Source organism: Peromyscus maniculatus, chromosome 5, assembly GCF_049852395.1.
Source record: "Peromyscus maniculatus bairdii isolate BWxNUB_F1_BW_parent chromosome 5, HU_Pman_BW_mat_3.1, whole genome shotgun sequence".
Classification (NCBI taxonomy): Eukaryota; Metazoa; Chordata; class Mammalia; order Rodentia; family Cricetidae; genus Peromyscus; species Peromyscus maniculatus.
The window spans coordinates 38,631,993-38,647,976 of NC_134856.1; the positions used below are offsets into that span (position 1 = coordinate 38,631,993).

A 15,984-nucleotide genomic window follows, 5' to 3' on the forward strand; every position below is an offset into this window, starting at 1 on the left:
CTTCTAGTAGACTGCAGCAAGTCCAGATCTGGTCAATGAGTTTACCTCAGGGCTGCCTAAAATGGCAACAGTGTGGCAGTTGCCAGGACACAGAGGTTGCCCGGCACACCCACACTTGACAGAAGTACTAAACTTAAGCAAATAGTGAGAAAGGCAGGGTGGTACTCGGGGCTGCCTGTTCTAGGCAGAAGGATCCTTATCCCCAGTGAGCCTGCCAGCTGGCAGCACTGGCTTCAAGCAGCAGTTCTCAACCCCTCTGGGGTCCACACATCAGATATCCTGCATATGGGATATTTACATTGGGATTCATAACAGTAGCACATCTGTAGTTATAAAGTAGCAACATGAGGAACTGTATTTAAGGGTCGCAGCATTAGGAAGTTTGAGAGCCACTGCTCTAGAGTGATAGGAGATTAATCTATGGTCCAAATTAACTCCACGACATACCATGTATCAAGCGCCCAAGAATTCATGATATCAGGCTTATTTTGCTGGGGACAGGCACGGCATGGCCAATAGGAGCACAATCTTTGTGGAAGGGCATAATGTACAACGATTTAACCCCATCTAAAGCTGGCTGAGCAGTGCTATATGTATGCATATGTGTACATGTACAAAGATGAGCTCTTATGACTCATGTGGATGGGAGATGTATGGGAAATGTTCTGAGGCTGTGTGCAACTTTGGCTGTTTTTCTTCTTATGTTTTAAGTAACAAATAAGAATACAAACAGCCAGGCGGTGGTGGCGCACGCCTTTAATCCCAGCACCAGGGAGGCAGAGCCAGGTGGATCTCTGTGAGTTTTAGACCAGCCTGGTCTAAAGAGCGAGATCCAGGTCAGGCACCAAAAGAGAGAAACCCTATCGCGGAGGAAAAAAAAAAAAAAAGGTAATACAAACAAAATGCTTGGCATTTGATCATAAACAAAAGAGCAATGTATTTTGGAAAAAAAAAAAAAAAACATGGTTCAGATGAGCCCACATGAACAGCAGATACCTCTAAAATGTACTTTCTTGGGGCTGGAGATACGGCTCAGTGGTTTAAGAGCACTGACTGCTCTTGCAGAGGACCTGGGTTTGGTTCCCAGCGCTCACATAGTGGCTCAGAACCATCTGTAACTCCAGGTCCAGGGGATCAAATGCCCTCTTCTGGTCTCCACAAGCACCAGACACACACACAACCCACATAATACAACTGCAGGCAAAGCACTAATTCATAGAAAATAAAAATCAATAAATAAAATATAGCTTCTTTGACTTAAGAATACTGTTTAGCCGGTCAGTGGTGGTTCATGCCTTTAATCCCAGCACTCAGGAGGCAGAAGCAGGTGGATCTCTGAGTTCGAGGCCAACCTGGTCTACAGAGTGAGTTCTGAGACAGGCAGGGCTACACAGAGAAACCTTGTCTTGAAAAAAACAAAACAAAAAACACTGCTTTAGAGGACACCAAGGAAGTAATTTTAAGCATTTATTTTATTATTATTATTATTATTATTATTATTATTATTATTATTATTATATGTATTTGAGTGTTTGCCTTCATGTATGCATATGTACTGTGTGTATGCCTGGTGCCTGATTAATACAGAAGAGTATCAAATCCTGTGGGACTAGAGTTACAAATGGTTGTGAGCTGTATGTGGATTCTGGGAACCAAACACAGTTCTCTACAAAAGCAGCAAGTGCCCTTAACCTCTTAGCCATCTCTCTAGCCCTGTATATATGTAAATTTCTTTATTATGAAAGGGTTACTTATCCCAGCAAAAGAAACAGGGCTGGGGATTCAGGTCAGCAGTCCTGTGGCTGCCTAGCATGCATGAGGACCTGGGTTCTACTCCTGTCACAGAGGGAGGAGGGAAGGGGAGAATGATAATACCTGAGTCTCACCAGGGGAAGCCAGTCAGACATGAAGCTGAGACAAATCTATCTCTAACATAACCTAGCCACTGCCAATTTTATAAAATAAAGCTATGTGAATAACAGAACACAAGTTATACGCAGGTCTCGGCAAATGCTGCATAGGACACATACAGGCACCATGGATACATACACATAAACAAAACATCCATGTGCTGTGCCCGACCCTGAAAGTAACTCCACCTCTTCTCCTGCCCAACCGGCAAGTATATTGTGGAGAATGGCATTGCTCTGGCCTTTAAGGAAGCACTTCTCAGCTGCTGGGCTGGAAACCAGAGATAGTTATGCTGTTATTCCCAGGTCTGGCTACCTGTATCTCAGCCCTTCCTTGAGTCTACCTTAGTCAATCCCTCAAGAAAAGAAGGCTGAATACTGGGGATGTGGCTCTGTGACAGTGCTTTCCTAGCATACACAAAGCTCTCAGTTCAATTTCCAGTAACACAAGAGAAAGAGAACTAAGGAGAAAGGCCAGGGTGAGGGTTTGGGGAGGTGGGGGCTAGAGACCAACTGAGACTGGATGAGAACCCACTCCTACCCCTGGCCCCCTGGTGCCTTTGCAGAACAATGATCAAGGTTAGCAGAAGCCAAGCCCTTCCATACCCTTGGGCGCCAAGCTCACATCCACCTCCTAACAGGTGTAATGGTCACTGCTTCACCCAGGTATGCAGTTGGCTAGTGAAATAAAGACCCAAACTTGGGCCCCTGTTAGATCTCAGCAACACTGGCTTCCAAGACAATTCAGACATTAACTAGCCAAGGCTGATCCTAAGGAAGACTTCCTGATACTGCTCTGCCACGGACACAGGGATACTTAGCAGGATGCTGACCCTGGGAAGTGATCTCAAGCCAAAGTATGGCAATATAGATTTTATTTTTAATGGTTTTTTTTGAGACAGGGCTTCTCTATGTAATCCTGGCTATCCTAGAACTTGCTCTGTAGCCCAGGCTGGCCTCAAACTGAGAAATCTGCTTGCCTCTGCCTCCCGACTGCTGGGACTAAAGGCGTGCAACCACCACACCTGCCCTGTGCTAGTGATCTTACACACAGGAGCCTTGTGAGCTGCCTGAGGGGAAGGTTTGTTTTTTTAACCTGTTATTATTTTTAATTGTATGTATGTCTTCGGTGTATGTGTGGGTTTGTGCGACTGAGAGAGGCTGGAGATGTCAGATCTCCTGGAGCTGGAGTTACAAGTGGTTGGGAGGCCCCTGACACGGGTGCTGGGCACTGAACTCAGGTCTTCTACAAGAGTACCGTGTGCTCTGAACCACCGAGTCTTCACTCCAGTCCCAGCAAGGTTAACTAGGAGCAGCTCCAAAGTACAAAGAGGGAGACAGCCGCTGATGAGAGGGAGCAGCAGCTGGAATTGTTAGCAGCATCTGCAGGACTGCATAGGCCTACAGTACCATGAGGCCTAGGGGAGAGGGGACAACACTCACTTCTGCAGCACCGCCTGCCACTCGCCAAGCCGGGCACTGATGGGGAAGCCGTGGACGGTGCCCTGGACTTTGGCACGCCATTCCCGCATATAGTCCTCAATGTCGAACAGGAAGGGCTGCTGCCCAAAGTTGGCATCCACAATCTCCCCAGGAGTCTGCAGGCCTACGGTGGGGTAGAGGTTGGCCTGAGGAGGAGAATGAATGTCAGTCAAGCCCCTGAGAGCAGCAGGGCTGCAGGGCTTCTCTTTACTTCCATGATTCCCACGAGCCAATACTAGGGCTAGAAGAGAGTAGCATGCCAGAGGCAGCAGGGATCGATCGCATTCTGTCTACCTCCCTAGCAGAAAAACTACTCCAAAAGCTTCAAGAGAGAAGAAAAAGAAAAGCAAGCACGGCTCAGCATGGAAAGTCTTCTGTTCTGCATCAAAGGCCACTGTGTCCCCAGGGCCTCTGGCCAAGGTACACAGTAGCATCCAGGACTGCACACCACCACACACATACTAATAAAAATGTGCTACGGGTGGCCTATGGCTTCTCCCAGAAAGAGATGCAGGGCCAAGGATGGCCTTGGCCACCAAGAAAAGGTCCGTGAGGGGATGGGGTGACACAGGAAATGAGGAACATAGAATAGCCAAAGGATTTGGTGAATCGCTTCTAGAGTTGGTAATGGAGAGAGAGGCCGCTCCTCTTCCTGTGAGAGGCTTACTCAGCAGAGGCCTTCTGGCCAGTGATGTATGGAGCTCTCTGCTTATACTACCCACTTCCATGACTAGATCTAGTCAGGTCACGTCCTCCCTCATTCAGTGCCTCCTGTGGCTCCTAATGCCAATGCCCAAAGCTTCACCCACCTCCTCCCCATGCCACTAGACACCATTTCCCCAGGAACCCCATCCACTTTTTTTTTTTTTAAAGAAAGGGTCTCTCAAGTTGATCTCTGTGAGTCTGAGGCCAGTCTAGTCTACAAAGTGAGATCCCGGACAGGCTCCAAAGCTACACAGAGAAACCCTGTGTGTGTGTGTGGGGGTGTGTGTGTGTGTGTGTAGGGTCTCACATAGCCCTTTTGGCCTCGAACTCACTATGTAATTGATGACCTTGAACTGGCCCTGCTGCCTCCACCTCCTAAATGCTAGGATTTCAGGTGTGCCCCACCACCTCTGACTCCCTCGAGCCCTCTCCCCTTGCACCCTCAGGTCATTGACAAGTACTTCATGTTTCTGGGCACACGAGGGTCAGCCCACCATGAGGTCTAAACCCACAGACTCTACTTCCCTTCTTCTCCTCCATCTTCTACACCGCAGGCAAAGCCCACAGGGACATCTCCCAGTCTTTCCAGCACGTGACAGCACACTGTCCACACTCACGTCTGTTCACTTCATGTCATGTCTCCATACCTAGATGCTTCCCCAGCCAGAGTCAGAATTCTTCTAAGTCTGCTCCCTTTGCCTAGGACAACAGCCCCTTTGTGGGGCCTCCAGGTAGGAAGAAGGATTCTGATACATAGACAGGAATTTCAAACATGACTGTGGGTACTGCAGTTAAGATTCAGAGGCCCCTCAGATCACAAATACACTTCTCGGGGCAAAGTGGGATACCCAGGATCCTAAAGCAGCCACCAAAGTCAAGAAACTTGTCCTTCTCAGAACCAGCCAGGGCACACAGACCCATGCAGGCTCCCAACACTTTGGGTGAAGGCCCTGCATATGACAATGCCTGAACCACTCAGTAAAGTAATGGGACCGAGAGCCCCAAACTAAGCTGACAGGAAACCCCATCCCTTTCTAAGGAGAGAAAAGCCTCTACAACTCATCTCCCAGGCTTAGGGGAACCCTGAATGGTAGTATTCTAAAGTTTCCAGGGGTGCTGGCTTTCCTCAGGGATCTCTGATGGACCTGTATAAAGACCTGGTTCCTAAAAGTTCAGGAGCAATCTCTATATGCCACACCCCAGTTCACTGGCTGGAAGTATCTGATTCAGATCAGCCTGTGCCATGGGGTTACCCTCATTCTACCACCTTTCCCTTATCCCCACCCACCACAACTGCCTTAGAAAATGCCACAAATTTCTGTCACCTGCTAAGAGACGTGGAGGAAGACCAGGCCTCGCTGAAGAGAGGACGGCCAGCAGGTAACCCCTACTGGCACCCTCAAGCTGGCAGCACACCACACATCCCTGCTTGGGGAAAGGGCCAGACTCCACAGCCTGCACTTGCAGGTACCACCACCCACCCCAGGCAGCCCAACAGCCCAGGAGGAGGAAGACCCATGAGTAGTACTTACCGGGAGATCTGTGAAGGCTATACCTGCGGGGAGGAAAGGACAATGATTAGGCCATTAGACAGGGATGCCTTGGTCTCCATGCCTCCGTGAACTCGAGGTGCAGATGGTGGCCAAACATGTACTAGGCGGCCCTGGTAGTTTTAGGCCTGGGCCCTCCTCTTGCTGGATAATCCAACCAAAAGGGAAACCAGAACCTTAGGTAATTAATTGCCTACAGTTTTTCTACCTAGTAATGTATCACCTAAAGCTGTTCAAGCCTTTTGATCTAAAAGGTCTTCATAGAAACCTACTGTGTGCTCTCACCCTGCATCATCTATTACCTGATCCACTCCTCATGTCACTTCCTTGGACCAGGCATTCTCTTCATTCTCCCACTTACAGGCAAGGAAAAGAAGCGTCCGAGGTTAAAGGCCTTGCTCTGGTCACTGAGATGTCGGTAGTGGTGGATCTGCACAGTCCTGGTCTGAGTCTAACAGTCCAAGCTGACAGAGAAGGGCAGGCAGGGAGGGTGGCAGCTGCTTGTCTGGTTCCAGGTCCTCAGAAGCTCCTTATTATCTTACTATCCAAGCGCTGGCTGACAATGGCCTGTGCAAACCCTCCTGCAGGAGTGGGAAAGGCATCTCTAGAGACTTCACTTTTGAGCTGCAGTAAGGGTGGAGGTCATGCAACCCTAAACTTATCAGGAGACCTGAGCAATATCCTTAGAGTAGTGCATCAGAATGTGAGAGCCAAGGAAGCCTCTTCCAAGACCTCACAGACCACGTTTTTAGATAGTCTGTCATCATCTTGGAACTCCTCAGCTTTTGGCGTTAGGGGTATTCAAACCACTGACTCCTTGAAGGTCCCAAAGGACTTTCTGAACCCTCATCCAGAAGGAAACAGAAACTTGGCAAACAGCACAGTGAAGTCTGATGACAGCCTTAGCAAGTGTACATTATTTCTCACACTAGTTCACAGACTAAAATCCAAGGTAAAGAGAGAGAAAACATTCTTTGCACAGCTACTTTGCTCTTCAATGAGTGAAAGTCAAAAACCTTATTATGCTCCACTGGCCTAAGGCCACTTGTGAGCCTCACATATAGGGTCAGAGTCACAGCACCAGAAGCCTCTCATTAAGCTGCCCTTGGAGATCTTGGAGATCTAAGATATTACTCACTCCCGGGCTCAGAAAGATGCTCAGAGGACATTAAAAGGGGGAGTCCTGATCTCAGTTACTGCCATGTGACCTGTGGCAAGTTACCCAAAGTGCTCTAGTCCATCTGAAGAAAGGGTAATACTAACCCTTTACCTCAAGGGAAAAAAAGAAACAAGCAAACAAAAATGAGACAGTCTATGAAAGCTGCTTCACACACCACGAGGTCTAGAACAAGCTGGCTACAGTGGGCTACACAGTGGGAAAACTGCCACACTCTGGACAGAGGCTGACGCACTCAGACCTGCCCAACTCTGCCTCACAACAGCACCAGGAAAGACAAATCCTCGAAGGGCTTTCAGGACAACAGGGAAAAGAACTCATCTTTACTGCACTGTGGGAGGAAACACTGCTCCCTGCTGAGGCCCTGTGAGCCTCACCAAAGCTACTAGGACAGTAAGATTTGTGCAGACCCACAGGAAGAAAGGCCAGGCAAACAAGATAGCCAGACTTGCTGATAAGAAGAACCCTGGATCGAACAGGGTCTGGGGTCCCTGAAGCTGAGAACAGAAGACCATATGGGACAGTACAGGACCACATGAAGAAGAATCTACAAGTGCACAGACCACATGTGGACCAGATATCCGTCCTCTGTCTCTACCATCTTATAAAAAGCTGTTGAGGAGCCAGGTCCAGTAACAGGACTGGGGAAACAGCTATAAGCCAACTGGCCCTCCAAGTGCCCCTGAGCACAGCAAGAGATACTGAATGATGGCACACAGGGCTTGAGTGCTATGACAAAGAAAAGACCCAGGCAGGCCAGAAGTAGGATATGTAATTCTAATTCCCTAAAGTGTATGGGATTAGAGCTGAAGCATATTAATAATAATAAGATGGCGGGGCTGGAGAGATAGCTCAGAGGTTAAGAGCACTGACTGCTCTTCCAGAGGTCCTGACTTCAATTCCCAGCACCCACATGGTGGCTCACAACCATCTGTAATGAGATCTGGCACCCTCTCCTGTCTACATAATAAATAAATCTTTAAAAAATAATAATAAGATGGCACATGACATGGGAAGATTTACCAATATCTATCACTCAAACTTCATGAAATTCCATGATCCAGAAAATGTAAAAGACAGGACCTATTAATTTTCAGTTAGGTCTCAAAAATATACTTGTGGACCAGATGGTAAAACATGAGCTTCAAGCTAACATACCTGATTCTTTCTCCCCCCAGTATTAAGGATGGAAGCCAGGGCCTTGACTAGGCCAGGCAAGTATTCCACCAGCTCTTTTTATTTTTTAATTTTAGGACAGATTCTTATTAAGATGCCCTAGCTGGCCCTAAGCTTTCAAGGCCCCTGCCTCAAGAAGTTGAGATTACAGCCTGAGCAACCTGACAGAGCTTAACTGCCTCTTTCTTTGGCTTTTTTTGTATTTATTTTGCCTTATTTTGTGATACTAAGGATTGAACTTAGGATCTTGAAGAATCTAGGCAAATGCTCTACCACTGGACTACATCTCCAGACTACACAACTGGTTTTTTCCCGAGACAGGGTTTCTTTGTGTAGCATTGCGCCTTTCCTGGGGCTCACTTGGTAGCCCAGGCTGGCCTCGAACTCACAGAGATCCGCCTGGCTCTGCCCCCCCCCCCCCCCCCCCCCCCCCCGAGTGCTGGGATTAAAGGCGTGCACCACCAACGCCTGGCTCACAACTGGTTTTTAATGGTTGCTGTCTATCTAGGCAAGCTTAACTATACACAGAACTCAAATCTTGGCTTTTTCCTCTTCTAATATGTTAATGAATATCTTCATTAAATGGTACTTGTTTATCATACTTTGGGTTAACAGAAGTTTGAAATTAACATCAAATATTAAGAAATAAGACCATAGAAGCATTTTGAAAGGATAGAAAAAATAGGCAATGTACTACCACATCAAGTTTAATTAAACACGTAGAGTAAGTCTTGCACAGGGTCCATAAAAAGAATTCACTAGGCAGATGAATACCAAAAATGGCCTGGGTGACCAGCTAGCAAAGAGTCTGAGGCCCTTTGGTGGTCCTAGCACACATCTACAGCGCCCAAAGGAGGCACTAAGCACACAGGTACTATAGGTACAGCATAGCAGTCTCCTAGCCTTATACCCACAACAGACACCATGCTGTAAGCAGGATGGACAAGCTACAGGGATATGAACGCCAAGTACATGAAGGGGTAGGACTGAGCCCAACTGCAGACAGGCGGTGAGAGGACACACAATGAGAACATACAACAAGAGCCCTTGGATTCTGGCAGCAGATGAACCCAAAGTGAGGAAACAGCTGGCGTCAGGAAGCAGAGTGAGGAGCAGAACCTTCCTGAGATCTTGCCAGTGGGACACCAGCGACTGCTCCTAGGTGATGGTCAGGAGAAGCAGGGCACCCAGTTTCCATTTCTGCAAAGCTTGGTGGCCTGGTTAGTAAGGTGCTACAGGTCCTCTTCTCGGGAGAAGCAGGGTATGGTCAGAGCAGAGGCCCTTGCAAGGCAGGCAAACCCAGCAGGTAAGGATCAAGTTGGGACAGTGTGGCCATTTACTAGTCCCTTTATCTTGTGTACGTATGTATTCATTTGAATAGGGGCACACATATGCCACAGCATGTGTGGAAGTCACAGGACAACCTTGAGTAGTTACATAACTCAGGCTGGCCTTTAGCTCATAGAAACCATCTTGCCTCAGCTCCTGAATGCTGAGATTTCAGGCATCTGTCACATCTGGCATGTTCTTTCTCTTTCCTCCCCCAAACCCGGTTTTGTTTGTATAGTGCTCTTACAGTCTAGACTGGCCTCAAACCCTTTCTACAGCTGAGGACAGCCTTGAACTTCTGCTCTTCCTGACTCCGTCCCTCTAGTGCTGGAATTACAGGCATTCACCATCACATCCAGCTCAAGTTCTAAAGTTGAGTTTCTAACATGTAGAGAACAGCTCCTTTGAAGGAGCGCATCAGACCCCAACTTTCCCACTGCTGTATTCCTCCACTCGACTAGTCCAGCTCCTTCCTCAATTTCCTCTTCTTGAAAGTGCACCCACCCCATCTATCCTGCCGGACCTCCATCCATTCCCATTTCTCAGACCCATCACTAGAGATTAACCGGATACTTGCCTTTTCTCCTGGCCCTTTCTCCAGCCCATTCTTCCCATTCTCTCTGAATTTTCCTTTGTAATTCTGTCAATGCTGCTTCTTGTTAACCGTGAACAGGCCAGAGTTCCGTCCCTACTTTCCTCGTTCCTGTCTCTTTACCTTCTGTCTGGCAGCCCTCGCCGTTACTTTCAGTACCCCACTATCAGAAGAACTGGCCAAAGCCTGGGCCACGTTATAGACATGCAAACCCTGATCTAAACCATAATCACTGAAAACTAAACTCAGGGTCCCCAAACTTTTTCTCTATCAGGAACTACAGACAAGACAAGACAGGATCATGACAAGAACACTGCTCCACTCTCGGCTTATCCAATAATGCTGCCGGAGGGACGGGTTAGCAGTGGAAATTCCTTATTGCCTTCCATTCACCTGAAAGGGTTCCAATGGCTGGAAAGGACTGCAGTTCCCCAGAGCTGTACAGAGGCTCCATGACACTACTTTGACTTCAAGGCCTGCCTTTGAGTTTCTCATCAACCAAAGTGGCTCCACAGGCTAGACCCTCCAAGGTCTCCTATGCACCTACCCAGGCTATGGCCATTCTTGGTGTAGAAGCAGGTGCCATTGATGAGGTTGACACAACAGCCGATCACATCCCCTGTGGTGAATGTGGGACCGTAGGGCTGACCCGTTCCCGAGGAGCAGAAGGAATGCCCATCATCGCCATGGTAACCATAGGAATGTTTGTCCCAACCTGTGGGGAAGAGAGCAGCAATAGCTGAGAACAATGTACTTGATAGACGGCTCTGAAGATCTCAGTTATACATACTCCCAGGCTCCACCTTAGCCAGCACTCAGGAGATTGGTCTTTCACAGAGCTGCCTATGGACATGGTCTTGCTGAGCTGCACACACATTCTGACAGGTCTACCAGATCATCACCTCTGAGGAGCTGAGGCAGGAACCAAAACCTGGAAAGGACTCACTAGAAAACAAATGCAAAAGGGGAAGCCTCATGAAGGAGGCTAGAACTTAAGTCTATCCTGGTGGGTTGTTGCACTATTTTTGTTTTTCAGACAGTATCTCATGAAGTCCACAAGAGCCTCAAACTCACTATGTAGCTGAAGCTAGTCTTGAACTTCTGATCTTCCTGCCTCCATTTCCCATGTGCTAGGATTCCAGGAGCGTACCAGCATGCTCAGCTGTTAAAAATATATATAAGTGTTTTAACTGGGAATAATTTAGTCTTTTCTTTTTGGTGAAACTAGAGATTGAACTAAGGTTCTTAGGAATGCTAGGCAGGCATTTCAACATTTAGCTCTACTAATTCTTTTTCTACATTTTTTTTTTTTTTTTTTTTTTTTTTTTTTTTTTGGTTTTTCAAGACAGGGTTTCTCTGTGTAGCTTTGCGCCTCTCCTGGGACTCACTTGGTAGTCCAGGCTGGCCTCGAACTCACAGAGATCCACCTGGCTCTGCCTCCCGAGTGCTGGGATTAAAGGCGTGCACCACCACCGCCCGGCCTTTTTCTACATTTTATTTCTATGGATTTATTTATTTATTTAGTTTTTGGTGGTGGTGGTCTTTTTGTTTGTTTGTTTTGTTTTGTTGAGACAGGGTTTCTCTATGTAACAGCCCTGGCTGTCCTAGAACTCGCTCTATAGACCAAGCTGGCCTTGAACTCCCAGAAATCCGTCTGGCTCTGCCTGAGTGCTGGGATTAATTTATATTGTATTTTAAGACAGGGTCTAAATTGTCTATGCTAGCCTCAAGCTTAAGATTCCACTGCTTCAACCTCATCTGACAAAATCCTTTCTTGGCATTTTTTTCTTTTTGTGTGATGGCCATTGAACCCAAGGTCTCACCTGTACTAAGCATATTATAATACTGATTATACTCCTGGCTCCTCTTCCATCTGAGCAGTACAATTCAAATTAACTTCAGCAAATGTATATACAGCTGTGTTACCACCAAGACAAGAGAATGTTGCCAAATGTGGTGGTGCAGGCCTTTAATCCCAGCACTTCAGAGGCAGAAAGGTAGGTGGATCTCTGAATTCTAGGCCTGCCTGGTCTATTTAAGAGTTCCAGGCCAGCCAGGCTGGCTACACAGTGAAACACAGTGTCAAATAATAACAATAATAAAGAAGTGGGGGACTGGTGAGATGGCTCAGCGGTTGAGATAACTTGTTGCTCTTGCAGAGGACCCAGGTTTGGTTCCCAGTACCCACAAAGCAGCTCACAATTGCTGTAACTCAAGTTCCAAGGATCTTTTCCCCTCTCCTGGCACTGTACACATGATATACATACACATGTAGGGAAACACTCATATACATAAAATAAAAATAAATAAGTTTTGTTTGTTTGTTTGTTTGTTTTTGAGACAGGGTTTCTCTGTGTAGCTCCGGCTGTCCTGGAACTCACTCTGTAGACCAGGCTGGCCTCAAACTCACAGAAAACCACCTGCCTCTGTCTCTCTGAGTGTTGGGATTAAAGGCATGTACCACCACCACCTGGCTATAAATAAGATATTTTTAAAGCCCAGAATATTATGTATTTCCTCAGGAATAGCAGCTGCAGCAGCAGGGTGGTGCAGAGACAGCACGGGACTTTCCTTTCCGGAAAGGGCAAGGTGCCATCCCCTCTGCCACTGAATAATTAACAAAAGTCTACTCCTGGGAGTTTGCAAGGATGATGTGGAATGTGGAAGGAACAGAGAAGACTGATGACATGTAAGTAAACAATCAAGTAAGTAAGAAATACCTGGTAGACTGGAGAGATGGCTCAGTGGTTAAGAGCACTGACCACTCTTCCAGAGGACCTGAGTTCAATTGTCAGCACCCACATGGCAGCTAACAATGCTCTCTGGCTCCAGTTGCAGTGAGATCCAGTGCCCTTCTGGCACTGATTGCATGTGCCGCACAGACAGCACATACCCAGGCAAACACTCACACACTGAGCAGAGCTCTATTTGCCAAGATCAGAGAGAAAGACATTTTGGGTGAAGGGAATACAATTATTTCATCGGAGCAAAACAAATTTCCACGGGTAGTTAGGAGGATAGCAGCTCTCAAAATCCTTCCCAGCCACTGTTCTACCCTCATAGAGAAGGTCAGTTTAGGAGCCTAAAGCTAATAAGCAGGGAGCAGAGCTGAAAGATACAGAGCCTTGAGGAACACCTGTGCCTGAGACCTGGCACCCGTTTGTCCTTCCAGAGGTCAGTGGGTCAAGCTGGTCAGAGGTAAGTTCTCCTCCTTAATGCAATCGAAGTTGTCTGGGTAAAGTAACCCTACTGAGCATCCTTCCGTCCACACAACCTAACATCTGGTTCATGTAGGTGCTCAAAGAATGTTCAATAGGACTGAGGGTGGAGCTCAGTGGTCGAGTGTCTGTCTGGCACACGAGGCTCCACATAGAGAGACTATCAACGAAGTTGTTTTTGCACTTTGGAAAGAGACCTACACAAAGACTAGAGACAGCTGCTTCAAAGGACAGCGGGACACAAGGGTCATAGAGGGCAGGTGGGCACTACTGTATGGGTCAAGCTCTGCAGGGAGTCCCGTCCAATTAGGTCTGATTCAGAAAGATGGGCTGGGGCTGTGAAAATAGGGACAACACTCTAACAGAATTCCTCCTTCTCCAAAGAAATTAGGTATTGCTGCTCTCAAAGGGAACTGATCACATGGGCACCCTAACAGAAAAGCCAATGTCAGGGTGCCCTGCCACACATCAGGTATTATCAGATGCCAGTAACACATAGGAAGGGCAAGCTACATTCAGCCCAGGAGGCTCCATGTGTACAGTTTAGGAATCCCAGTACCACCCATTTCCCCTGACTCATCATCAAAACGGGAAGACCGAACACATAAGTACAGGGTGGCTGAGGAAGTGGTTCATTGTCTTGGCATGCCCAGAAACCACACATGGGATATCCCAGAGGTGAGAGATTCTCTGTGGGAGTGCCAGGACTCCAGCATGATTGCTCTGGGAGCCCACCCATGCCATGCCCATCCACCAGAACACACCAAGGGCTTTAGTCTTAAAGTAACTGACAGTGGAAAAGACTACTGTCAACCACATCATCAACGTATTGGGTCAAAACCCTGGGAGAGGGCCTAGGCTGTGCCCACTAGGTCTCAGTCCAACGCTGCCCATACAAAGGGCCAGCCTATGCCTTACCCACAAAGCTAGCCTGAGCCTGGGCCTTCAAACCATTTCTTTTCCCACATCCCACTCAACAATGGACTTTGGGGTCAGAGGACTTGATTTTATTTCGGTTGGGGTCTCACGATGTTGCCCTGGCTGATCTCAAACTCACGGGTTGAAATGATCTTACCACCTCAGCGTTTGAGTCGGAATCCCAACTCTTCCACTCAGCTCCTGAGTTCACTCAGTGAATTTCTTTCGGGGATGGCATAATTCAGTGGGACTGTGCCTGAGGTACAATCCCCAGGAAATGTTTCCAGTAAGGTTCTTTCCTCCTACCACCTTGAGCACTAGCTTAGTAATCACACCTGGGTGCTCTTGACTTCTAGCTCCCTTTTGCTCTGCAGTGGCAAGCTGGGGTCACCATCCACCTCTCTCAACAAACAGCTTGACAGGTCCCCTAGCAGAAGACCCAGGCCTGCTCTGTTCCTCGGTGTCCACAGGCCTTATAGAGGACACAGCACTCAAGAGCCATGGCCAGTGGCTCTCAGAACTGCACCCTCAGGGCCTGTTGTGGAAAGGAATGTGCTGGGCGGGCTGGCCAGGGGGTTCCTAAGCCTCAGGCTCTAAGAAGACTGGCAAGCCTTATGTGGGACATCAATAGTAGGGCTGCCCAAAGGGTAGTCACCAGTGCTGAGACAGTCCATCCAGAGGTCCGGCAGACGTGCTTTCTCTATAACACTGACTGTCTTTAAAAACCTGACAGAACCACGGTGGACAACGGATCAACACCGACTAACTAACGGGAGGTCAGGAGAGGTTTGTTTCCCTTCAGCAGATGCTGTGAGGTAAAGGAGAACACGTCCATCACAGACAGCACTCTGCAGTCACACTCCTCCCATGGCCATTAATCTAAACTGGGAATCTGGGGCCAGGGCCCCCTCGAACCTCTGGTAGCTGACAGCCGAAAAGGGACAGTAACAAAGGGGCAGAATCTTCAGGGGGCTCTGCATGGACACCATGTTAAAGAGGGAGAGAAAAAACAAAACAAACAAAAACTCGGCAAGTAGCTACTGACCCTGGGTAAGGTATGCCTCCCCACAGGCTCCTGGACCCTCCACTGAGAAGGGCCAGGGGTCAACTAGAAGCCATGGGTAGGGCAAGGGAGGACATAGTCAGCACCTATATAAAAAGAGGGTTTCGGACTGGAGAGACAGCTGGGCAGGTAAGAACACTGGCTGCTCTTCCAGAGGACCCAGTTCAATTCCCAGCACCCACATGGCAGCTCACAACCTTCTGTAACTCCAGTTCTCTCACAAAGACACACAGACAGATGAGACACCAATGCACAGAAAATAAAAATAATTTATTTTTAAAAAATGGAAGAAATAAATCTTGTTTATGTCATCATTCTTGCTGTTGAGGAAAGACCTAAAAATGCCCATGAGGGTCTAGCTAGGTCTGGCTAGGTCTAGGCTCAAATGGCATCTGCCTAACCTGGGTGAGTTACTTTTCTACACCCCAGAGTCCCTGGGAAAGCTGAGTTTGTCAGACACTGAACCATGTAAAGGAACAGGGATGGCACTGTTCTGTACAATGGGGGTATATGGCCTCAACTCCCAGACTCTAGGGCTGAGTCTGGCTTCTGCTCATTTCCCACAGGCTTCTTTCAAAGCTCTGGGGAGTGTTAATGGGTGGATGATGTGTAGGTAAAGCAGAAAGAAGCCTGACCTTGCATGCATCCCCAAATCCTAGGAGGTGTAGGTAAATATGAACAAAAGGCTTCCCCAAAGGTGGCCCAGACACCACTGTCTTTTGACACAGCTCTCTCTATATATATATATGTAGCACTGGTTGTGAGGGTCTTCACTCTGTTCTAGCCTGATGTGGCTCCAGCCTCAGAGCACAATGGAGAATCTGTTTTCAAGGGCCAACAAACCCAGATTTTAGAACTGGACCT

At 47.8% G+C, this 15,984-nt stretch overlaps 1 protein-coding gene across 2 annotated transcripts in view; it reads right to left on the reverse strand.

The window, feature by feature from the left end:
• Positions 1-15,984, reverse strand: part of Ranbp10 (RAN binding protein 10) — a 61,418-nt gene that overhangs the window by 8,060 nt on the left and 37,374 nt on the right. For both annotated transcript variants that reach the window (XM_006986820.4, XM_042277600.2), the window contains 3 exons: positions 10,469-10,636; positions 5,630-5,652; positions 3,354-3,538 (listed from right to left, as the gene is read on the reverse strand). In XM_006986820.4, coding sequence (XP_006986882.2) covers positions 3,354-3,538; positions 5,630-5,652; positions 10,469-10,636 — 376 coding nt within the window. The remainder of the gene's footprint in view (positions 1-3,353; positions 3,539-5,629; positions 5,653-10,468; positions 10,637-15,984) is intronic.